General features: G+C 37.7%; 1 protein-coding gene across 4 annotated transcripts in view; it reads right to left on the reverse strand.

The window, feature by feature from the left end:
- The window catches only part of LOC150079143 (potassium voltage-gated channel subfamily KQT member 1-like), a 334,431-nt gene that overhangs the window by 43,362 nt on the left and 264,376 nt on the right, over positions 1-26,693 (reverse strand). For all 4 annotated transcript variants that reach the window (XM_090383460.1, XM_090383459.1, XM_090383462.1 and 1 more), the window contains exon 16: positions 20,547-20,641. In XM_090383460.1, the coding sequence (XP_090239586.1) occupies positions 20,547-20,641 (95 nt within the window). The remainder of the gene's footprint in view (positions 1-20,546; positions 20,642-26,693) is intronic.

The raw sequence follows: 26,693 nt of genomic DNA on the forward strand, positions 1-26,693 counted from the left end.
ATGGAGAGTACAAGGGGCAGGATATTCTGATCCAATCATTGTCAATGACCCAAATAATATCACATATAAGATGGCACAGGAATATATGTGATATTATTTGGGACCATAGTGTCACTAAAGCAGACAATGGCAAGAGAGATTTTCAGTACAAGTTTCAGTCTTAATTTCAATCAAATTTCAACTGTGGACTAAGGAGGACTAGGTCTGAATGCCCTGTAATGAGAGATTTCAAGGATTCAATCATTTAGGATAAAATATACAATAATGGAAGTACAGTTGTACAGTTTCATTGAAGTCACTAGTGCATTCGTTCCATTATGGACGTACCAAAAAAGTAGACTGCCAATATAGATTAGAGAGGATTTAACAAGCTTCAAAAAACAGAAAAAGGCAGTTCAGATTCATATAATAATTAAAAGTTTATTTGTAACAAGACCACAGGGGGTTAAGCAAGTGAAATCTAAATGTTAGCAATGGCAGAGGCATATCATACAAGAAAGCAAGCTTATATAGCAAGTGAAATCTAAATGAAAAAAAATCTTTCCATTTCATGCAACCATTCACTCCAAAAGTTTTGTCTAATTCAGCCTTGAATTTATTTAAGCTGTCAACTTCCACAATGACAGATGAAAGATTGTTCCACCAATCAACCACCCGCTGGCTAAAGGCAAATTTCCACACATCTATTCACCAACTGTTTTTTTTCAATTTGAATTTATGTCCCCTGACTGAGGTAAGTAACCTGAACAAGAGGAAGAATCCCATCAGCATTGAGCTTTCTAAAAACCATTTAAGGCCTTATACACCTTAGTCAGATCACCTTGCAGGTGCCGAGTCTCCAGCCACTACTACAATTTGCAGAACTTAAGCCTATCTTGGTAACAGCAACCCTTTGTTCCACTCACTAATCTCATTGCCCTTATCTATACTCATTCTAGTATCTCAACACCTTTCCCAAAATGAGGCGTCCAGAACTGTATGAAGTACTCAAGGTGTGGCCTGACCATTGCCTTCTACAAGGGGATATCATCACCTCTTATCCTTGCTAGCAAAATTCCTATATATATTATTGAGAAGACCCCATAAGCTACTCTTGCACCTTTTTTTTTTTTTTTTTTATGTAAACCCCAAACACGAGAGGTATTAGAACCTATAGTACTTAGTACCGTGCATGGGTTGGAGGTTGAGAAGATGAAAGAAGATATTTGTTGACATTAGACTTGAACTTCTGTAGACTGTAATTTTCAGGAAATACATATGAAGGAAGGTTGTTCCAGAAAATGGCAGATGAATGAATAAACGAGGAAGATGAAAAGTTGGTTTTGTGAGTTTGAAGTTGGACAGTAAATGTATGTTGGCTGGTGGCTGCACGTGTTCGGACTGTTTTGAAAGAGAGAGCAGGAATTATAGAAGCCAATTCAGAAGAACAGTGCCCACGGAAATATCTGTAGAAGAGGCATGCAGCAGAAACAGTATCTATGATACAGCGAATGGAAAGACTCTATTAGAGATGAATCATTACTTAACCTAACTGCCCTCTTCCAAATGGAATCTAGAAGCCTGAGAGAGGTTTTTGAGGGCACCGCCCCAGATGTGGGAGCAAAATTCCATTGTAGGGCAGATTTGCGATTTGTACAGAGTGAACAGCTGTTTGGAAGAAAAGTAAAAAGAGAGCGAAAGAGAAAACCAAGTTCTTTAGAGGCAGAGGAAGCAACATTTGTAATGTGCATGTGCCAATGCCAAGAGAGATTAGAAGTCAGGGTAATCCTCAGAAGAGATATATCATTTTGCCTAGAAATCGGAGTGTCACCAAAGATAAGCATAGGAGAAGAAGAATCCTTTTTGTGAGATATAAGACAAGACTGAGTTTTAGAAGGATTGAAATCAACTAAGTTGTGTTTGCCCCACTGGAGAATTACCTGAAGATCTGCATTTAAGGAATTGGTACCAGATTTTTGAGAAGTTGAAGCTGATTGAGCAGGACAAAGTTTCTCAAAATGGAAATTGGAATGCAATGTGCTATCATCGGCAAAAATATGGATAGTATTTACCGTCAATGGAAGAAGGTCATTAATATACAGGAGAAAAAGAGTGAGGGAAAGAACTGAACCTCAGGGGACACCGGCAGTAGTGGAGAAGTTAGAAGACAGGGAGTCATCTGCCATCACCCTCAGTGAGCGATCAGAGAGAAAACTGGATAACCAATTACAAAAAACAGAGGCAAACCATAAGATGAAAGTTTGTTTAGATGACCTTTATGCTAATCACGATCGAAAGCCTTTGCGTTATCAAGAGCAACAACTTGTGTTTCACCGAACCTTTCCATTGAATTAGTCCATAAATGGGTAACATAAGCCAGAATATCACCACTCTGGATCGACACTGACGGAATACACATTGGCGATCGTTGATCAGATGGAAGGTTTCTAGGTAGTTTAAGAGTTGACAGTTAATTGATTTCTCCATTACTTTAGAAAGAGTAGAAGTAATTGCAATGGGACGATAATTGGATGGGAGGGATTTGTCACCCTTTTTAGGAACTGGCTGGATATGAGCAAATTTCCAAGCAGAAGGAAAAACACCTTTGGAATAAGAAAGTGAAAAAAGGTGGCAAAAAATAGGAGTAAGTTCAGGAGCACAGATTTTGAGAACAAGTGGAGAAATACCATCGGGACCAGGAGCTTTCTTAGCATCAAGATTCATCAAAATCCTTCTAACATCCTTTTGACGGAAGACCACAGGAGGCATTGAATGGAGCGTGTTGGGAATGGAGGAAGGTGTTTTACCAAGATCATTAATACATGAGTTGGAAGAAAAATGGGATGATAGCAGGTCAGCTTTATCCTTGGCTGAAGTGACAACAGAATCATCTGGTTTGGACAGAAGTGGGAGCAGAGATGGGCAAAAGTTGTGGCCAATAGCTTTGGCAAGAGACCACATTGTTCAGCTACCATTAGGGCAAGAAGCAAGTTTTCTACTCTTAGTCTGTTCAAACTCTAGTTTGGACTGATTAATAACTGCTTTACAATTGTTGAAAGCTTTGGTGTAGGCAGAAAATGAAGCTGAAGAATTAGAAACAATCCACTTACGATATGCAACATTCTTCTCTTGAACAGCCTTAGCACATTTATTGGAAAACCAAGGTTTAGATAAAGGATGAGATTTTAAAGTGGAGTGTGGGATAAAGGATTCCATTCCTGCAAAAATAATTTCACTGACACGATCTGAGAAAATGTATACATCAGAAGTTTTGAAACAGTAATCCGACCAAAGAAAAGAAATCTCGCAGGTCATCCCATTTTGCATTCTTGTAATGCCAAACAACACAAGGTTGGGAATAGCCATGAGATAAAGGCTCCATTGGAGAAGAGACAATCATCAAGTTGTGATCTGAAGTGCGTAAAGGACCTCTCACTTCGACTATGTACTTAGAATGGTTGTTTGTGAGAAAAAGATGAAGTGTGATGGCTGTATGATTAGGATTGTCCGGTATTCTTGTAGGTAAATGAACAATCTGTGCAAGGTCATTAGTAATTGCAAAAGCCTCAGCATCTCGACCAACTGGATCGGTGTGACTAGAAAATGGAAGCCAGCTGGAGTTGTGAACGTTAAAATCACCAAGGAAAATTAACTCACTGTTAAGAAAGTTGGACTGGAGAGAGTCAAGTTGCAAAGAGAGGAAGTCAAACAGCTCCAAGTGATTAGTGGAGTTGGGAGAACGGTAGAACAACAGATGAATTTGACACAATGAGGTAGAGAGATTTTAAGCCAGAGAAGATCGAAGAGAGGAGATTCGAAATTACCAAGTCTCTGACAGGGAATATCAGAACAGACATATGCACAAGTACCACCTTTGCGGCGAAAGGAATCATACAGCGAATAATTTGGGCATCTGAGATGAGCAGTAGTTGAATCAACCGATAACTGAGATTCTGTCAGAAAAAGTACATGGGGTTTAGCAGACTGCAAGTGGAAATGGACAGCGTTGAGATTAGAATTGAGACCACGTATATTTGAGAAATGAATTAGGAAGTGTTTGGGAGGTTTAGCTCTTTTCGCAGATAAGCTTGCTCTATTAGTTCGACAATTCATGGTGTATGCAATAGTAAGAAAAAGTGGGTGGGACTTGCTATATGAAGTAATGAAGTTTTTGGATATGGCTTACACATGATAAGAATATACCCAGATCCTTGACATAACATGGTCTCGACAATACCCTCTGCAAACACACTACTCGGACTCCCTCCAGTCACTATCTGGCAGAGTAGAAGTAGCAAGATTATACACTAGCTGATCAGGAAGCCTCCTAGAGAGTTACCAATAGGTTCAGTTCGGTGTACTAACCATTGTCCAGCCTGTGAACACTGTTTCAGAGCTGTACCTTCGAAATGTAAGGAATAATGGATCTCTCCACAATGTTCATCATAACCTCCAAAGTCATCAACCATACTGCATGATGGAAGAGATGAGGAAGGGTTGACCGGAACTTAGCTCTAGAGACTAAACATGGGTTCCACCACTTCAAGCCTCCAATAAGCAAAGTGGTGGTATTGCACCGGTTGATGAGGGTCATCTACCACCTAGTACTGCCTGGTAACATAGAGGGGCGGCATTCCTCCATGTGGTGTGGGTGCCACACCTTAACCCCTGCTTACGTTGGTTCACACCTGGGTGGTCACCCACCATGTACTTGTGCATGGAGGTTATATACCCGGATTACTAACAGACCCACCATCGTGAAGGTGCAAGCACAGGATTTGGCTGTCACAGACTGTCCGGACTTGGGTCCACTTGACTTGAGTGTCATCTGAATATCAGTTCCATCAGCGTTTTTGACTCCCAGGTAGCAAGTACAGCTTGTCTGGCATATCTGAGAGAATGTCTGTGACAACCTCAAGAACCTGTTTGCATTGCTCAGAAAACTTCATATCTGACTGCATAATTACCCCCCAGTTTTTTTTATTATCCACTACCCTGAGTGTAGGACCACACAGTTGGTATCTTACTCTGGGGTTACTGCTACCCATATGCAGTACTTTGCATTTGTCAACGTTAAACTTCAGTTGCCACCTCTCAGACTATCTGCTCAACGTTTCTAGATCCTGTTGCAGTAGCGTGGCATCCTTGGACACTCAGGGGAGGTCCCCCATGGACTAGAGATATGCAAATGTATCCCTAATTCACAAAGGGGGATCGAAAAATTACACGAGCAATTACAGAACTGTTAGTTTAACTTCTGTTCCAGGGAAAATAGAGTCACTGGTTAAAGAAACACTGCAGGATCATCATGATCATCATGCAGTAATAGTTCAGACACAGCATGGGTTTGTTAAGGGGAAGCCTTGTCTGACCAATTTGATTGGATACTATAACATGGTCACAAAGGAACTGGATGCAAAAAATAATTTTGATATCATATACTTGGATTTTAGGAAATTTTGATACTGTTGCACATGGAAGAAGGCTATTGTACAAGTTGGAGCAGTATGGCATTAAGGGCAAGTTGCTGCAATGGATAAAAGGATGGTCGAGTGTGAAAAAACAGAGTGGTAATCAGTAGACACTGCTCTTCATGGACTAATATTATTAGTTGAGTTTTCCAGAGGTCCCTGTTGGGCCCATTGTTGTTTTCTGTATTTATCAATCCTCATAATCATGGCTAAGGGCCTGCTTACTTCCTTTTCTGCCTCCTTTAATATAACTGGATAGATCCCATCCACCCCAGGTGCCTTCCTTATGCTCAACTTCAGCAATTTATCCTCCACTTTTCTCTCAGTTATTACAAAAACATTTAACTCTCTGTTAGAGTTTGATAAGCTTCTGGCTTCCAGTTCCCTACAGAATTCCTCATGTGTGAATGTAGATGCAAAATATTCATTCAGTTTGTCAGCTACTGAGCAGATCATCAACAGTCAAACCATCGATATCAAGTGATTTCTGATTCATCCCCTTCCTTCTTGAGTTTATATAAGTAAAGAAGTCTTTGCTGTTTTTCTTTGCATCCTTTGCCAAAGATTTCTCATCATCTGCCTTTGAATACTTAACCTCCTTTGTGATGTAATTACACACCAGCTTATATCTTATATCAGCTTATATCTTATATCCATAGGCTTCTCTCCCCTGATAATTTATATGGGTCCCATGCATTTCTCTCTCTCTCTCTCTCTGCTACAAGTCCCATTAGTTCACCTGACATCCATTTAAGCCTAAACCTTGAACAGTATTTCTTAGTTAGAACTAAAAGCCTAGTAGTTTCCAAGATTAATTCCTTGAATGCTTCCCATTTAGAATTTACTGTTGGTGTCATCATCAGTTGGTCCCATTTTGTAGAATTTAAAAACTGTCTGAGACCACTGTAGCCACCTTTATGAAAGCAAAAACCCTTCCCTTTACCCCTGATGGTAGTTATATCTTTGAGTAAATTCCACATCAGTACACTGTAATCACTGCCACCTAGTGGTTCCTTTATCTGCAGATTCTTAATCTATGAATAATCGCTGCTGATAATCAGATCAAGAGTATTACTCAATCTGGTTGTCTCTCAAACATGCTGCTGTAGAAAACAATCATCCAATAAATCCACAAAAGTCTTGCTAGTATGTGAGTGACCAATTCAAGTTCTAGTCTAGTCAAGTTCTGGAAATTAAAATTTCCCATTATAAGACAATCTGATTTACTGGCCCACTATTTCTCTGTACCGTTGTTCATTGTAATCATCAGAGTCATTAGGCCTTAACACACGCCTACTCTCAAGTCTGCTTTCCATGTGCTTATGTCACACCAAACTGACTCAACGCTGCACTGTCCACCTATGTAAACTGGATGCACTTAGATTTTGTGTTTCTTTACTAACAGCATGACCCCTCCTCCTCCCTTTTTATCCTATCTATCCTTTCTGTACACATTATTCTCCTCAAATTCCAATTCTGCATTCCTTATCTATGTGTGCCACACAGATATACCATGTCTCTGATATTCCAACAATATCCACCTTTGATGTCTTCACCAGCACTTCAAATTCATCAAATTTATTTACTATACTCCTAGCATTGGTGTACATACAAGTATTTATGCACCTATTCTTACTCTTAGTTACTCTAACACAACCCATGTATTTACTTGTTCGATCATTACTCCGTAGTCCTTGAAATCCCCAGCATCTCACTTTCCAGGCTACTGCTCATTCCAATAGAAGCAGTGCAAGAATCACTTTCACCTTTGCCTGTAGCTATTGTTAATCTATTAGTCTGTGAATCCCCCACCAAGTTAGCAGTTTTCCGACCCACCTAACACTGCCTCGATAGCATTAGCAAATATTCTTGCACCCTTTCTATTTAAGTGTATCCCATCCCAGCAGAAACAATCTCTCCTGTTAACAAGCACAGACTATGCTGCAAAAAATTGTACCCTATGAGTCTTGCACAATCTCTCCAGGGCCGAATTGATTGACAAGACTCTCATTATATACTCCCTCCTATTGTGTCTGGCCAGAACTGAAGACATAAGAGCCTATATTATTCATGCAAATTTTTTTGTTTTTTTTTTACACAGTTGGCTGTAGTTATGAAATGAAGGTGTAAGTTATCTCTGTACTTGTTCTGTTGTATTTAGATCCAAATCAGGTATTTAAGCATAACATCATTGGTGACACCAAGTTTTGCAATGCATATAAAGCCTATCTTGAAATGTCTGTAGATGATCAAAACAAGTTGTGAGCAACTCATTTTTCCTGTGATAGCTGCAGGTCAACATTAGAGGAATAGTTTTGTGGTAGTTGCAAGTGTATGCTTTTGCTATACCTTGAATGTGGTGAGAGCCCATATGAGACAGCCAAGAGCCAATAGGCAAAATTTTGCCTGGTTGTTTATTTGTATATGGGTTTTACAGTGCAAGGACAGAAAGGCCATAATGCACCTAACTATGGTGATGTTAAATACACAGTTTATGTATATAAATGTTGAAGTTCACACTATATTGTACAGCTGTATCCGTTTAAGGAATGAAAAATTTTTTGTCACGTGTGGTGTATCTGCCAGGAAGTCAGCAACACCGAAAGAATTATTCGTCCTGGAAAAAGAGGTAAACATAGCTTGTCAGTCACTATTGTATTTGGGGCAATCAATGAGTAAATGTTGGTCAGTGAACTGAGTGTTGCAGTTTGTACAGAGTGGTGGGTCAGTGGCTGCAAGCAAATAAAGATGTGTCAGGTGCATGTGGCCTATCCGTAATTGGGCAAATATGACTTCTTCATGTCAGTTGTCAAGTACACTGATTTCTAAGTTTGGAGATGTTTCTTTATATGGAATAGTTTGTTGTTTCCTTGACTCTGCCAGATGTGTTGCCATTGTTCAAGGCATCATTTCTTTATAATATACTTGTAGTCAGATGCAGGTGTAGTGAAGGATTGGTCTATAGGATCAGTAGCAGTTTTGGCAGCTAGGTCGGCCTGTTCATTTCCAGAAATTCCAGCCTGACCAGGGATCCAACAAAAGAGAACATTGTTTCTTCTGGTTTAATTTAGTCAGAGCATTCCAGATCTGTCTAAGTAAGGGGTTATCATTCTTTGTATTGTGTTGTATAGCTTGGATAGCACTAATGGAGTTGGTATAAATAATGCTGTGTAATCTGATTCTTAAGAGTGTATATTTTAAGGCCATGTGGATAGCACAGAGTTCTGCAGTATAGTTGCTACATTCAATGGGGAGCATTTGGATATGGTAATGTTAGGAAATACTGTTGCTGCACCAACATGCTTGTCAGTTTTGGATCCATCTGCATAGATCGGTGTGTACTGGCCATGCTGAGTTCTCAATGTGGCATGTATTTGTAATATATTCTGTTGGGACATGGTGTGTTTTCTCCAGGCTGTGAATGAAAAGTCACACAGCGGTATATGATACGTCCATGTTGGGATTGTATGAGAGGCAGTAGGCTGTATCTCACCCAAATCAATTTGCCAGTCAGCTTGTAGTGAGCAAAGGTGTATCCCAGCTGGTGGGTTTATAGATTGGAAAGCTCTATAAAGGTTTTCCCATTTAGGAGAGAAAAGACTGTTCCAAGTGAGGTGTTTTGGATGCCCTTTGAGTTTTGCAGCATAATTTAATAAAAGCATTTATCTGCATAGCTGCAAAGGTGTTTCATGCATGTGCTTCAGCATATAAAATCTGAACCGGTGATGTGCAGTATGTCCCCTGTGCAAGACGAAGAGAACTGTGGTGCACAGGATCAAGCCAACGTAAAGTACTTGGTCTAGCAGAGCTATATGCTACAGAACCATAGTCCAGACATGACCGTATTAATGCATGGTAGAGTTGTAGTAGCATGTAATGATTGGCTCCCCATGTTGTGCCCAAAAAAACTCTTAAGATGTTAAGCTTTTTAAGACAGTTAATCTGGAGCGTTTTTATATGATCAAGGAAAGCGAGGTTTTGGTCAAATATCACACCAAGAAAGCAGACACTAGGGACCACTAGTATGACTTGATTTTCTAGTCAAAGTTCCAGATGTTGGTGTAGATTATGCTTCCTACAGAAGTGTATCCCAACTGTTTTTTGGGATACACTAATGGAGATGAAATCCATTCTTTTGGGACCATTTATCTATTTTGTTGATGGCACATTGTAACTGTCTTTCTATCATTTGCATATTAGCCAATGGCAGGCCATATTGAAGTCATCAGCATACAGAGTAGTGGATACTGTTTGTGGTAGGTCATGTGTTGTTGTTGTTTTTGGTGCAAGGGCGACTTAGGCCATATTGCACTAATCAAAGTTATGAATGTTACACGTGCATAGTAACTGTTATGACATCAGTCAAAAACTATGATATAATTTTATCAGTTTAATAAAGTGGAAAAATTCCAGCAGATTAGCATCGTTGATTACCTATGATGTGGTAGAGTGTCAGTGGTTCTTTAAGATTTGGAAGAAAGCTAAATGAGTCTTGGCAGGCAGTGGTGTATAAAGTACACTCAACAAGAATATGTTTCATAGTAAGAGGAGAGTTGCACTGTGTGCATTGTGGAGGATCATCTGTGAGGAGATAAAGGTGGCCAATACGTGCTCTGGTTAAGACTACTTCCTCCCTTCTGTTTACACAGAAGCTGGAGGACCATAACTGCGGTTCAGGTTTTATTTGGAGGAGGTTATTATGCCTTTGGGCTTGCCACTGAATTGTCCACTGTTCCCTACATATTCTTCGTATATTACTTTTTTAGTCAAGGTATGGAACATAATACTGTGATGATTCTCTGTTGGATGGATGTTTAGTGGCATAGTCTGCACATTCGTTTCCTGGTATCCTAGAATGGCCTGGAATTCAGCAGAAAATGACCACTCGCTGGAGTTCTTGGATATGCATCAGTTTGGATTTTATAATTTTTATTAAAGGATGTGTTTGAGAAGAAACGTTCTGTAAAGCTATAAGTGCACTCTAGGAGTCCATATATATCATGCTTTTATGGATGGACAGGTGGAGAATATTTTCTATTGCAAGTTTGATGGCATATAATTCAGCTGTATAGCTGCTGCATTCATTGGAAAGCGATATGGAGAAGGTTTTATGAGGGAAGACGGCTGTGGCACCCACTCCACTTTCAGATTTTGACCCATCAGTATATATTTTTGCAAAATGCAGATAATTTTGTGTGTGGGCAATGTGGAGTTGTTGTATGTTGACATTTGCAACAGAGTGCTTTCCCCAGTTTAGGAAATAACTGTCACATGATGGTTTTATATAAGACCATGGGGGATCTGGACTGTTTGGATCTTGAAGAACTTTGTTGAAATGTATATTCGAAGATTGTAATAATGCCTGAAATCTGATTGCAGTAGGTTGAACTGCCCTGGGTTTATTTCTATAGTACATTGTGAACTGAGGGTCATTAATTATCGGTCTGATGGGATGGGTTGGTAGACTTTGGACTTTAGTCGTATAGTTGAGAAGTAACATCTTTATCCTGAGACTTAGGGGAAGTTCATGAGCTTCAATGAAAAGACTTTGAATTGGCAAAGTTCTATAAGCACCTATAGCTATCCTTATGGCAGAATGTTGAACAGGAGCAAGCCGTGCTAGCATGCTCTCCCTAGAAAAATCATAAACTGGAGCACCGTAATCAAGGCAAGATCTGATTAGGGCTCTATACAAAGTAACGTGTATTTATCTGCACCCCATGATGCTGAAGAAATAATTCTGAGTATGTTCATTTTTTTCTGGCATGACGTCCGTAAATATTTAATATATTCCATAATAAAGTTCAATTTTCTATCGAATATCAGACCAAGGAGACGAATGCTGTTCACAACTGAGATATGATTTTTTAAATGTAGCTCTGGATCTGGATGCATTTTGTGTTTGTTAAAAAAGTGAACTACTTTAGATTTTGAGCAAGAAAGTCAATACTCATTCTGTGCCATCCATAGCTGAATGTTATTAATTAAAATTTGGAGCTGCCGCTCAATGAAGGTCATGTTTTGCGAGCTGCATGAAATGGTGAGATCATTGGCACAGAGGTATGAACTCACAGTGATGGGAATATTTTTAGTCATGTGATTTATTCTTATTGCAAATAAGGTGGCACTGAGCACAGAGCCTTGTGGGACCCCCTTCTTCTTGTACATATGTTTGGGACAGGACCTGTTGGTATCGAACTTGAAAGGATCTGTGCTGAAGGAAGTTCTGTATGAAATATGGTAAGTGGACTCTCAAGTCAAGAGAACGCAGATCTCTCAGGATACCAAAACACCATGTGGTGTCAAATTCTTTCTCTATATCAAGGCATACCATGACGAGATGCTCATTTCTGATGAATGCATTCCTGATGTTTGTTTCTACTTTGACCTGAGATCCAGGGCTGATTGGTTTTTTCTGAAACCAAATTGATTATCAGAGATTAGGTTTTTGGAGTCAAGACCATGTGAGTCGACGGTGAATTATTTTTTTTTCCAGAGTTTTACTTAAGCAACTGGTGAGAGAAATGGGTCTACAGTTTTGAGGAATAGACTGATCTTTCCCTGGTTTGGGAATTGCTATTATATAGGAGTGATACCACGAACTGGGGAAAGGACGTTCAAGGAAGATGTGGTTGAAAAAGGTGAGCAGTGAAGAGACTGATTTTTTTTTCTAAGTGATGGAGCATTATATAATATATTCCGTCGGGGCCTGCAGCACTGTTTTTTGAGGTAGATATGGCTTCTTGAAGTTCAAGCATTGTAAGCAGCTAATTGTAGGGTGAAGAACATTTAGATCTGAAGTTCAATTGGGATTTTTCGGCTAATACTTTGATCTCTTGGAACAATGGATCATATGCTGTCGAGGCAGACAATTGTGAAAATACAGTCCCTAAGGTATTCACTATCTCTGTGGGAGTAGAAAGCTCCTGCCCATTCCAGTTGAAAAGTGGGGAGGATAATGGGGATAATTTTCCATTTAGCTGTTTTATTTTTCTCCATATTATTCCTGTGTCAGTATTTTTATTAATCGAACTTGCAAATCAAATCCAAGTCTCTTTTAGCTTTCTTCCTAATGTGAGAGGCCTTGGCTCTAAGTATTTTGTAGTTTATAAGATTAACCATGGTAGGATGTTTGCGAAACAAATTCCACGCTCGGTTTTTTCCTTTTTTGTGCACTTACACTCTTCATTCCACCAATAATTTATGGTTCTATGGATGGTTGACTATGATTGTGGAATCGTAGTAGATGGAGCAGCCAGTATTTGCATTGTAATGTGATCGGTAACTGTGTCAATTGGAGAGGTTTCGATGATCTGGTCATCAAAGGACACATGGGAAGTGAACCTTGCCCAATCTGCTTTGGAAAATTTCCATTTTATGAGGTTTTCTGAAATTATGGAATGTGCTGTTTGAATTTTACATATTACTGGGAAGTGATCACTGCTGAGTGGATTGTCAAGGCCCGTCCACTCAATACTAGGAAAGAGGGACAGAGAGCAGATGGAGAGATCTATTGCAGTGCTTGTACCTGTAGAGAGATGGATGTAAGTTGGTGAGCCAGTATTTAGTATAGTTAGGTTTTGTCTGTCAGCGAGCAGTTCACTAAGTTGCCCTAGTCTATCTGCATTGGGAGAACCCCACAATGGATGGTGTCCATTGAAGTTACCCAATAAACAGATAGGGGTTGGCAGCTGCAGAATAAGATCTTCAAGTTCATGAATGGTATAGGGTTGACTGGGTAGAAGGTAGAGAGAGACAAGTGACACAGTAATACCAATCATTATATGCACCGCAACAGCTTCAATGGAGGTTTGTAAGGTAATTTGTCTGCAAGGTACTCTTGAATCTAGGAGTGTGGCTACCCCTCCATGAGCAGTATTTGTAACAGTTCTGGCTTTTCTAAAAAGAGTATAATTTTTAATTGAGAGAGATACATGTGGTGTTAAATTTGTCTCTTGTAAACAGATGCTTGTAGGACGATAACAAATGATTAGCTCGTAGATATCATCAATGTTACTGCAAATTTCTCTACAGTTCCATTGTATGATATGATGCATTATTTGATTTTGTTGCATGAGGATGTTTCTGACTCTTTTTTATTCCCAGACTGTTTATGGTGATCGAGCTTCACTTTCTCTCTTCTTGGAAAGTTTCGGCATCCAGTATCCATGTCACCTTCTGTGTAAAGGTCTAGGATAAGTTCATTTGGGTCTGCATTATTATAGGTATCTATGTTGTTTAAAGTGGTATTGTTTGTCTTCCTATTGGGAGCTGAGTCTGCTTTTAATTTTGTAATATCTGATGAGCTATGAGGTGTGGCTGGTGGAACTGTGACTGGGGTGTTGTTGGCTCTGCCTACTACCTTTTGCTCCTTAGGAGTCGGTTTCATCAACGATGACAGTATAGATCGGGGCCCAATCTGCAATCGATATAGTTGGGGGAACTCATACTTCAGTTTGTGTAGATGCTGTTTGATATTTTTGCATCGCTGCTGCATATGTGCTTTTAGGTGCATTAAGCATAATTTGTTTTTTAGCCTCTTGGTATGAAACTTTCCGTTCTACCTTTGTACTTCTGGATTTTTTTTTCCCCTGTTTTCCAGAGATCACATGATTTTGAATAGGCTGGATGTGTGCCTTTGCAATTAGGACAGTGTGTTTGTTTGTGTTTGTTAGGGCAGTGTGATGTTTTAGCATCACAGTCTGTTTGCAAATGTTCTTTGGAACCACAGTTTGGACAGACTGGATCTCCTCTACAGGCCATTTATGAGTGACCAAATTTTTGGCACTCGTAGCATCTTATAGGATTCAGAATATAAGGTAGTACTCGGCAGTTGAGATAGCCAGCTTTGACACTACATGGTAGTATTGGTGTTCCGAATGTCAGGATGATGTTGTGGGTGGGAATCAGATCTCCATCTTTCCTGTTTGAGTTGCGTTTGGCTTGTATAATTTTTTGATGTTTAAGTTCCTAGACCAGTTCAGCTTCTGTTACGCTGATCAGATCCCACTCTGCAATTACTCCCTTGGAGGTGTTTAATGTTGCATGAGGGGTGATCTATATGGGTAGTCCTCCAAATGTTGTTAGATTCAGCAGTCTCAGAATGTTTACAATGCTGTTTCAACCAATAGGTCTCCAGATCTCAGACTTCTCACCATTTTGGGAGAGCCCACCACATTTTCTAAGCATTTCTGTATAAGAAATGGTGATAAAGTGCTCATGGATTTATCTGACAGAGAGAGTGTAAAATAAGGAATGATGGGCATTCCTGTTGTTCTGGGTTCTTATGCATTCTTTTTGATTTTGTTGTGTCACAGTTAGATTCATGATCAGCATCGCTGACAGTACTAGATGAGCGCCTAGGCTGCTCAAGTGGAGGATAATCATCGTAGTCCATGGTTAGCTCCTTTTTGCCCCGGAGGGTTGACTTTCCCTCACAGGTTTCCGGCCCCCACCACGGGGAGGCAGGAGCAATGCCGCAAGGAGGCCAAGCGGATAGAAAAGTTAGTTGATTAGTAAATAAATAAATATATGTAAAAGAAGAAAGGTGAATTTCCCTATCATCTGCAAACTTTGACATTAAGCCTGATATACCTTCATCAATATCATTGATAAATATACAAAACAACAGTGGACCCAAAACCGAACCCTATGGGACTCCACTAATAACATTAGTCCACGAAGCGCAGCACCCATTATTACCACCCTCTGTCTTCTCCCACTCAACCATACTTTTATCCATTGTAGCAACTTACCCTTAATACCATTCTGCTCCAATTTGTACAATAGTCTTCCATGCGCAACAGTGTCAAAAGCTTTCCTGAAATCCAAATATATGATATCAAAATTATTTTTTGCATCCAGTTCCTTTGTAACCACATCATAATATCCTATCAAATTTGTCAGACAAGACTTTCCCTTAATAAACCCATGCTGTGTCTGAATTATTGCTGCAATCTTGTCTAGATGATCCTGCAATGCATCTTTAACCAGTGACTCCATTATTTTACCCGGAACAGAAGTTAAACTAACTGGTCTGTAATTACTCGTGTCACCCTTCAATCCCCCTTTGTGAATTGGGGATACATTTGCACATCTCCAGTCCGTGGGGGCCTCCCCTGATTCCAAGGACTCTCATAATTATGGCTAAGGGTTTGCTTAGTTGCTTTGCCGCCTCCTTTAATATAACTGGATAGATCCCATCCACCCCAGGTGCCTTTCTTATGTTTAACTTCAACAATTTCTCCTGCACTTTGCTCTCAGTTATTACAAAATCATTAAGCACCCTGCTGCAATTGGATAACCTTCTGCCATTTTCAAACCTTAATAACTCCTCCTGTGTGAATGTAGATTCAAAATACTCATTCAGTTTGTTTGCTATCTGAGCAGGATCATCAACAGCCGAACCATCGATATTCAGTGGACCAATCAGATTCATCCCCTTCCTTTTTGAGTTTATATAAATAAAGAAATACTTGCTGTTTTTCTTAGGAGCTTTTGACAAAGATTTCTTGTAATCTGCCTTCGCCTGCCTAACCTACTTTGTGACCTGATTACAGACTAGCTTATATCTGCCATAGGCTTCTGAATCGCCTGATAATTTATATGCATCCCATGCATTTTTATTCTCTGTCACGAGTCTCATTAGTTCATTTGATAGCCATTTAGGCCTAAACCTTGAACAATATTTCTTAATAGGTATGAAACTTTTAGTAGATTCCACGATTAATTCCTTGAATGCTTCCCACTTAGAATTTACTGTTGGTAACATCGTCAGTTGATCCCACTGTACAGAATTTAAAAACTGTCTGAGACCACTGTACTCACCTTTACGAAAGCAAAAACCCTTTCCTTTACCCCTGATGGTAATTATATCTTTAAGTAAATCCCACATCAGTACACTGTGATCACTGCCACCTAGTGGTTCCTTTATATGCAAATTCTTAATACGTCCTTCACAAAAACAAGAAAACCATTCAAACACTCTTGGTTGAGACAAACATTCATCAGCATAAACTTTTTTTTAAATCGTCAAAAGTTTCCATAGCACTTTTTCCCAATTTACAATAAAATTTGATAACTGCTCCTTACTCCATTGTCAATTTTCTGACGACATGCACAAAACTACTATTACTCTTTCCATCATAAATCACGAACTTCTGACCGGACAAGTTTCAACTTGCACTCGTTGGAAAGAGCACACTCTAGCGGATCTAATCATGTTGTATTTTGGTCTCTTACATTAATACTAAACGCAGAGTGCATGCAGTCATGTCTAACTCCTCCCCAAATCAGCATTTCTCAAATTGTGGTTTGCAGGACTTGACAGTAAAACACTTTTTTTTTGCAGAAGGCAACAATCCCATTAGCAGTGATGGCAACTACAGGTACACCTATAATAACCTTGATATATTAAGCATTAGTAAATAACTGTGTTTAAAAAACAGTTAACATATTTTCATGTATAGTTTAATATCTGTTGTGGTCAGTGGCCTTTACATCAAATACAAAAGTGGTCTGCAATTTCTACCTCAAATATAAAAGCAGTCCATATCCAAAAAAAGTTGGGACATGCTGCCCTAGATAACGTAATTACAGCTTAGTTCACTGGTTCCCAAAGTGGGCGATACTGCCCCCTAGCGGGCAGTGGAACAATTAAGGGTGATAGTAGCCTCAGGTGCATTTGGGGGGCATTTAATAAAAATAAGGGGGGCGGTGAAAGCATAAAGAAGGAAAAGAAGATAAGAAAATTTAGAAAACTATTCGTACATGTTTCACCTGTTGTGTAACATAGTGTAACGTTATTTTCCAGGTAAACACACAAAATGCAAGTTATAACTGATCGGCGGTCAAGTCCGCCAACAGGTCTTAACAAGTAAGTACAGGTAGGCGAGCGTGTCGGGCATTGTCGATGAGTCCAGCTTACATCAGCAAGAATATGTGCGTGTAATGACTTGTTGAGAATACGATACTATAAATAGGCGTCATGTATGAAATCTAGTTTAGATTGTTTTTGAATTGTGTGACAAGCAGTTAACAATAGTGCAAGTGTAATAGTATTCAATTCAAAAATTTTAATTCATATTCGATATTTACGGATTACGGATCACATACAAAGCAAATTGTATTATTGTTGTTTCAATAAAACAGCAATTTACATGTGAGTATTTTTATACATTTTCTTACATATCTACTGTACGTTTCTATGGCTTCTAGTGTTTACTAATAAAATATTTTTATTGCATTATTAATGAAATCAGAGGAGCGAAATCATAAAAAAAAAACTGTTAACCATTAATATTTATTTCTATCTATTGAATCATCCGTGTTAATTGGTAAATAAGGTGTGTGTTAATGAGGAACAATTATATAAATAACGGAAAATTGAATAAAAACTATTAACCAATTCTTAATTGCATATTAATGTATTTTTTTTAATTAATTATTTCTTGATAAATTTAGTTTGATATTTGACAATTTAATATCAAATAAATATATCTAATGCTGAGCAAAGAACAAAACCTGGTTCATTAGTATTTTAGTTTGTTTGTCTTTTACCGTCTTACGCAAAAACCACTGATGTCGTGGACGCTATTCTAATAAGTATAACACAACTATTGCAAAGAATTTTGGTTCTGACTAGAGAAATATTAATTATATAATTTTTTTCTACAGATAATATTATGGCCGAATATAAGAAAAAATGTAGACAATATAGCATTGAATATTTGAACTATGGCTTTATTCAGTCGCCTACAAACAATATATTACCAATGTGTTTGATTTGCGAAAGAGTTTTATCAAATGAAGCTATGAAACCTTCAAGACTACAAGAACATTTGACAAAAGTTCATGCTGATAAAAAAGATAAGGATTTATTTTATTTTCAAGCACTTAAAGAAAAACGTTTTAAACAACCGACATTGGTAAAACTCTTTTCAACAGCATCCAAACAAGATGACGATGGGTTGCATGCTTCTTACGACATTTCGTTACTGATTGCTAAAATGGAAAAACTGCATACTATTGGTGAAGAACTAATTGTACCAGCTGTAAGTGAGGTAATACACACTATGCTGCACATGCCAGCATCTGATATTATCAATAAAATTTCTTTGAACAATAAAACAGTGCAAAGAAGAATTGATGAAATGGCTCAAGATGTTGAAGACTCATTATGTGAGTATTTAAAAACATCCGAGTTCTCTATATAGCTTCATGAGTCAACTTTGCCAGGAAATGAAGCCTTACTTTTAGCATATGTGCGATTCATAAAAGAAGAACAAATTTGCGAAGAATTATTATTTGCTAAAAATTTGAAAACTGATACTAAAGGAGAATCAATATTTCATGCATTGGAAGAGTGTTTTAAAGAAAAAGAAATACCCCTGAGTAATATCTTGTCAGTTGCTACTGATGGTGCTCCAGCGATGATAGGGTGCTATAGGGGGTTTCTTGCTTATTTAAAAAAGGCAGTGCCGAATGCATTCGCTGTACACTGTGTCATCCATCGTCAACATTTAATTGCCAAAAATCTGGGTGAATGCCTACATAGGTCATTAGATTATGTCATTAAAGCAATCAACAAAATCAGAATCAATTCATTGAATGACAGATTGTTTAGACAACTTTGTATTGAAAACGATGAAGAATTCAAATCGCTTGCTGCTTCATACAGAAGTTCGTTGGCTATCAAAAGGTACCTGTTTGAATCGGTTTTATTATCTCTTTAACTCCGTGCTAGAGTTTCTAGAAAACAAAGATGATGCTTTACGAGCCAACTTGATTGATTCCAGAAATGACATAGCTTATTTGACAGATTTGTTTAACAAATTTAATGAAACAAATCTACAACTTCAAGGCGATGAGCTGAATTTAATAAAAACAAAAGCTGTTATTTCTGCATTTGTGACAAAACTTCTTCTGTACAAACAAAATTTAGGACAAGGGGAATTCAGCCAGTTTCCAAATTTATCAACAGTAGAAAAATATGATGAAGACTTACTTACCTATTGTCAGCACTTGGATGCTCTCCATTCTGACTTCAATCAACAATTTGAAGATATTTTAAAAATGAAAATACCCGATTGGGTTCTGAATCCTTTTTCTAGTACAAACACAGAAGACTCTCCAAAATTACAAAAGAAGAAGAACTGATAGATGTAACAACAAACGAAGAACTGAAATTTAAATTCAAAGACGGCTACCAACAATTCTGGCTGCAAAAGCAGATACCTACAGTTTATCCTGGATTATGGGCTATATATACAAAAGTTTTTAATTGCATTTCCTTCATCATATTTAGTGGAACGTGGGTTTAGTGCGGTCCCAAATTTGTTAACAAAAAAAAGAAACCGACTGCAAATAGCGAATTGCAGTGATTTAAGAATACTGCTGACAAAAATAGAGCCGAAGATTAATACATTGATAGCAGCGCACCAGGTTCATCCTTCTCATTAGGATCATTTTTAATGTTATTTGTAATTTTTATTTTCATATTATCCTTCGTTATCTTAATTTTCTGTGTGTAATGTGAATGTTACTACGGTCGATTTTAATAAATAATTTTATAATTTCAAGCTTCAAGCTTTATTTACTGTGTTTTAAGACGTAGGTAGATATATAGATACACAAAAAATGCAAATTTTTTACTATACAGTATCTTTCTGTTTGTTCGCTTAAAGAAGGTAGATTTCCAGGGAAGCGCTGAGTTAATTTTTTTTCTGAAAAGGGGGGTGGTAGGACAAATAAGTTTGGGAAACTATGGTTTAGTTTAAACTTAATGTTGACTTCATCTCCCGGATAATTTATAATCATCCCATGCATTTTCCTTCTCTTCCACTAGTCTCATCACTTCATTTGACATTGATTCAGATCTAAACCTTGAACAATCTGTTAGTATAAAAAGCTTAGTAGCTTCTGCAATTACTTCACTGAACACTTCCCATTTAGCATTCACATTTTTTGACATCAGCTGTTCCCACTGAAAAAATATTTCCAAGAATTGTCAAAGATTACTGTGATCACCTGTGCAAAAGTAAAATCCCTTTCCTATATCTGTGACAGTTGTTATATCTTTAAATTATAAACACTTACCTGCGTTGTAACTCTCGAATGCGTACCATCATGCTTAGCTGTCCCTGAGAATACTGTTCAATAACATCACCTACATCATATGGCCTTCTTGCTTGCTTCCATGTAGGAATATAAAGGGGAATTTTTTTAGTATCCAAGACTATCAGTAGTATAAAAGGTTGAATATATAGTTTAGTTCCAAAAAAGTAAACATTGGTTGATATATTGAAAAATACTGCAAAACTTGCACAGTAGATATCCTGATCCTCTGAATTAGAGGCTTTGCTGGCTCTGTAAGGTACTCAGTCAAACTTAAACTATTACATCAACTAAAAAGATTCAGAGTAATGAAGTTCTTCAAAATTTATTCAAAATTAGACAATAAATTCAACATTTATGCAATTAATAGTTTACTGCACTAATAAACCATAGTCAGGTGTCTAATTTTATGCAATTAAATGGCTCACTGAATCCTCTTAGTAGAAATTAGACGAAAACAACTTAAAACCTATTTGTTACTCGACATATTAATTAATATATTTAGTAAGAATTAATACTGCATTCTTGTCAATGTTTCTGATTCAGTTTAAGGATATCTGTTATCAAGACAAAGTGAGCAGGTAATAGGATTCCTCCAAGTTTACTTGGATGAATCCTGTTAAGTTAGTTAGTTAATTATTTATTTGGTTTTTTTAGGAGCATTAGCAACTAAGGCCATATTGCTCCAGGATATGCGGTGGTCATTCCCTGACCTTTCCACATCCTCCGTATTTGGTGGTGACGGACTCGAACCCCGGTCTAATCAAGAAGTGTGTGCTGCGCACTGCTGTTCCTTCCCACCTGGCTACGGAGGCGCCGAATCCTGTTAACCTTGGAAAGTAAAAAGCAAACCAAAAGTGGTGATATTTCAAATTGGAGCAGTATGACATTCAGGGCAAGTTGCTGCTATATTATTATTTTATTATTATTAGCCATATGGTGCAAGAAAGCCTGAGGCTTATGCCGCTCCAGCCAAAAAAAAAAAAAAAAAAAAAGAAAAAAATCCCGAGTTACCCTGAGAGAGAGAGAGAGAGAGAGAGAAGCAGAAAGGAATCACCAAGAAAGAGAAGAATGATGATATCCAGCTTAGGACCCTGGGTTTGCCAAGCCCATACTAACCAGATGTGAGCCCCTGGGGTTAGATAAAGGGATGGCTGAGTGGGAGAAGCCTGAGAGTGGTAATCAATGGACTGCTCTTCATGGACTAATGTTAGTAGTGGAGTCACCCAAAGTTCGGTGTTGGGCTCATTGTTATTTTCTGTATTTATCAATGATATTGATGAAGGTATATTAGGCTTAATGTCCAAGTTTGCTGACAATATGAAGGTTGGCAGAGTTGTTAATGACAGTAAAGACAGTATGCTACTGCAACAGGAACTATAAAAGTTTGGCAGTTGGGCTGAGAGGTGGCAACTGAAGTTTAACATTGACAAATGTAAAGTACTGTATATGGGTAGCAGTAACACCAGAGTAACGTATCAACTGTGTGGTACTACACTCAGGGTGGTAGAGAATGAAAAGGACCTGGGGGTAATTGTGCAGTCAGATATGAAGTTTTCTGAGCAGTGCAGGCAGGCTGCCAGAACAGCTCATGGGGTCTTGTCAATGATATACAGAAATTTTACTAGCAGGGATAAGGAGGTGATTATCCCTTTATCCAAGGCGATGTCAGGCCACACCTTGAGTACTGCATACAGGTTTGGAGGCCTCATTTTAGGAAGGATGTATAGCTGCTGGAATGAATACAGAGAAGGGTAACAAGATTGGTGAGGGGAACAAAAGGTTACTCTTACCAACAAAGGCTTAAGTGCTAAAAACTTGTGGTGTCTGGAGATTAGGCACTTGAGAGGTGACCTGATTGAGATGCATAAGCCCTTGAATGGATTGAGCAAGATCAGTGCTAATGTGATTCTTCCTCTTACTCAGATTATGAACCTGAGAGAGCATAAATTCAAACCAAGGAAAGGCAATTGCAGAACAGATGTGCAGCAATTTGCCTATAGCCAGCGGGTGATTGATTGCTGGAACAAACTTCCATCTGTCATTGTGGAAGTTGATAGCTTAAATAAATTCAGAGAAGAATCATACAAACTTTTGGAGTGAATGGATGGGTGAAATGGAATTTTTTTTTGGCTGATGCTGTATAAGCATGCTTTCTTTCAGCATATGCCTCTACTAATGCTAATATTTCCTGTTCCCCGAGAACAGATTTGCAGTAATTTGCCTTTAGCCAGCGGGTGGTTGATTGCTGGAACAAACTTCCATCTGTCATTGTGGAAGTTGATAGCTTATATAAATTCAAGGAAGAACCAGACAAACCTTTGGAGGCGCCTCTGTAGCCAGGTGGGAAGGAGCAGCAGTGCTTAGCACACGCTTCTTGATTAGACCGGGGTTCGAGCCCATCACCACCAAATACGGAGGATGCAGAAAGGTCAAGGAATGACCACTGCATATCCCGGAGCAATATGGCCTTAGTTGCTAATGCTCCTAAAAACCAAATAACATAACAACAAACAAACCTTTGGAGTGAATGGATGGGTGAAATGGAATTTTTTTTGGCTGATGCTGTATAAGCATGCTTTCTTTCAGCATATGCCTCTACTAATGCTAATGCTAATATATCCTGTTCCCCGAGACATCCTGAAAGAAGATAAACTTAAAAAGATTTTGAACAAACAAAAGTTGAACATGAAATTTAATATACATAAAGAATTAACACAAAGCTTCATCTTGAAGTTCCAATTTGGTATATATATAAAAAAAAGATACTGCATGTTGGACAATTAATATCTGTCCAGACATCAGATGTTTACTAATGGAGACAAACTGGTGTTGAGTGTGATGATATGTGGTGGACTTTGTTTCTTTATACAATGCTTTAACTACTGTAGACCGGGGCACTTTTAAAAACATTGCAGAGAAAAACAGCCAACTTTAAGCTAACATAAATAAGAACCTAAATTTACACAATGTCCATTTTTAAAATATTTCTGCAACTATATAAATCCAAAATTGAATAATCTTAATATAATGCTTGTGACAGAAAATACCTGATAATCCAAATATGAAGAACAACTTAATGTTCTTTATTAATCAAGATCTGATTAATAAAAAACATTAACCCTGAGTGCAACAACAATAATTCAGGACTCCAAGTTAAAATTATTAAAATTAACCTGCAAAAAGCAGTTATGGAACCACCTACATTTTGTAAATAAACAGAAAAACAATAATGCTGCTTCCATTCAGTTGTCATATTATGTAAATAATATAGTTGTAGAGCTAAGACTTTTGTTTTCTGTCTCTCACAACCAAATGTATGCAAGCTCAGCTCCAAATTTTAATTAATAATTCAGGCATCACTATAGTAGTTGTTTACACTCAAACTCTGTGTGGAAACAAGAGAACTATCTTTGTTGGCATCTATTTTTATTTTTTGGATTAATATAAAATAAACAATCAATTTCATATTGTTTATAAAATCTCAGAGAAGTACCAAAACTTTACCACCCAGTCATCACTGATAGGAAGTACAATGAGGACAGAACAGACAGTCTTTAAATTCTTGTATTCCACACTATCAATTTAAGCAGAATTGAAATATGAAATATCAAGCAGAATTGAAAGAAATAAAAAAGGCTGCATAATTATGGACATTTCTCAGGAAAATGTCCATAATTATTATCAAAATATACATCATTCAAATTTTTAAGAAGCCAACTTATCTGAACAAAGACAGTCACTTAGAATAAAAGTGAACTTTCACTTTAAATGGGTTAAAGCTCACATCCGCAGGGTGATGAAAGAGTGAACATTGGCAAAGAGGTATATACACTGGAGAAGAAATTATCACAATCTTTCTCCCTACCTCTTAATTTAAAATGAAGATGAGCGACTATACACAGTGGCTGAAATCAAATTATTTATTTAAAATGAAGATGAGAGACTATATCCAGTGGCTGAAACTATTTAGAGCAATTCTCAGTGCGATCTAATGGAGAAAATGCAACCAAATTTGGATGGCATGCCCTTCAGAGGATGCAGGAGAGAAATGCATAAAAAGCACCACCAGGGGGGTACTGTACTGTGAATGATTTGCATAACCCACTCACACATAAATATGGAATGGAAGACTGCGATGCTTCAGATGATAATATCATAGTGTATGGAGCACCTATGCTTCTCACTTTAGCAGGGAATACTTTGATTGCAAAGCTCTATTACCAGAGTGGATGCAATGCAACAGCAACAATTCAGAATTTCAACGGTTACAAACACAAGTGAACAGGTCTAATGACACTATTATGTCAGAAAAATTACTGCACAGTCAAAGAAATGAAGTCTGGAAGTGAAATAAGAAGAGGATGCAAACCCCTCAAACCAAAAGTGAGTTGAAGATATTGCTACTGCTGCTGCAGAAAGATTTGTGTACCATATCAGCATAAGAGATCAGAACCAGTATACATGCAGTGGCAAGACTGCTGGATATCACACATGCAACAGTAGAGAAGGTGTTGCATAAGGTTTTAAAGTTCCAACCATATAGTTACCTCCCCTACCACACACCCTCCGCTGCAATCAATAATTGCAAGGAGGCAATATTAAAACTCAACTGGCATTTGCTCCCAGCTTCTTGGGAGGAATGGGGTAGACACTAAGAAACTATGAAATATCCCTGGAGTAGACTAGGCCTGTAGAATTGAACTATGGAGCCACCCTTCACTAGGGCTGCACAGGAACATTACATTAGACACACACCTGACCCGCACTGGCAGTAACTGGAACCACACCTAAACTTGCCATGCACTGTTTTTACCCACAACCCACAAAATTAAATAAATATTATTTTAATTAGTATTATTTTAAAATTAAAAAATAATGTCATATAAGAAAATTTGTATTATATTTTCTACATGTAAAAAATAATAAAATAATTACATTTAAATTAAAATATATCAATCAATAATATTAATATTTCATTGTATTGTATATAATACAGAAAAATATACATATAAATTTTTTTTAAAAAATGAAACATATTAATAATATAATTTGCAAATTTCGGTAAGTTGCTGTGTGGAAACAGGACATTATTAGTTTCTGGGTTCATCTGTACTCTTCTTCATTGGATTTAAAATTGAGATGCAGAAACTCTTTTGCTTACTGCAACAGTGCATGTTGGCAGGGATGGCAAGAATTAAATATGGATAGTAAAAAATGAAAATATAGACTTTTTTTATGCATTACATTGCAATTTTGAATTTACCACGATGAATGCAATCCTGAGTTAATACTCTTCATATCATTTGGGAAACTTTTAATGATGTTCTCCTTTCAGTTTTGTGCTGAAAGATTTCATTTTTGTTGTCGATTCGATTTATAATTCTGAAGCATCGAGTGCAAAGTTCATAATCAGAGGAAATATAATAGCAACAACAATAATATCATATTCAGAGCCCCCATGGGTTGCACAGTTCATATAATCACCACCTCCCAACATTGGGTGGAAAAGACGGTTTAAATCCTGTCAATTTCTATGGGTCTTTTTCACAACGTGGATGAGTTAGTTGGTGTCAGGTGAGGATAGCATGGTTTTTTTACTCCTGGAAATTTTTCATCCAGAACACGTGAAATTTGCAGACATATTATATACGGTGCAATATGGCCTAAGTTGCCGATGTACCTAAAACCCTATGACAACCAACCATCATAATCAGAGATAATTCAGAAACTGAAAAAGGATGGTTACAAGTCTCGTATTTTCATCTTCTTTTCATGTCTGGCAAAGTGATATTGAGGTGAGGGTTAAAAAAATAATTTTAAATCTAGGAAACTAATCGTACCTTTTCGAATGTAAGCAATTTATGAAGATATCAGTAGGGGAGTAGCACTATGTACAATTAATGTTACAAACAAACAAAAAAAAAAAAAAAGAGAGGATGCCTAGAAACAAGTTTTTATGCAATACCAACACCTTCACATTCTACAACAACTGCTACAAAAAAAAAAAAAAAAAAAACGATACATACCTCATAATTTAGTATATAATGTTACTTATAAAAGCTGATAAAAAGTTACTTTATAAATTAAAGTATTAATTTTTGGTATTATTATATTAAATTATTTACT

This window comes from Mastigoproctus giganteus, chromosome 10, assembly GCF_048544385.1.
Source record: "Mastigoproctus giganteus isolate SK-2022 chromosome 10, ASM4854438v1, whole genome shotgun sequence".
Lineage (NCBI taxonomy): Eukaryota > Metazoa > Arthropoda > Arachnida > Uropygi > Thelyphonidae > Mastigoproctus > Mastigoproctus giganteus.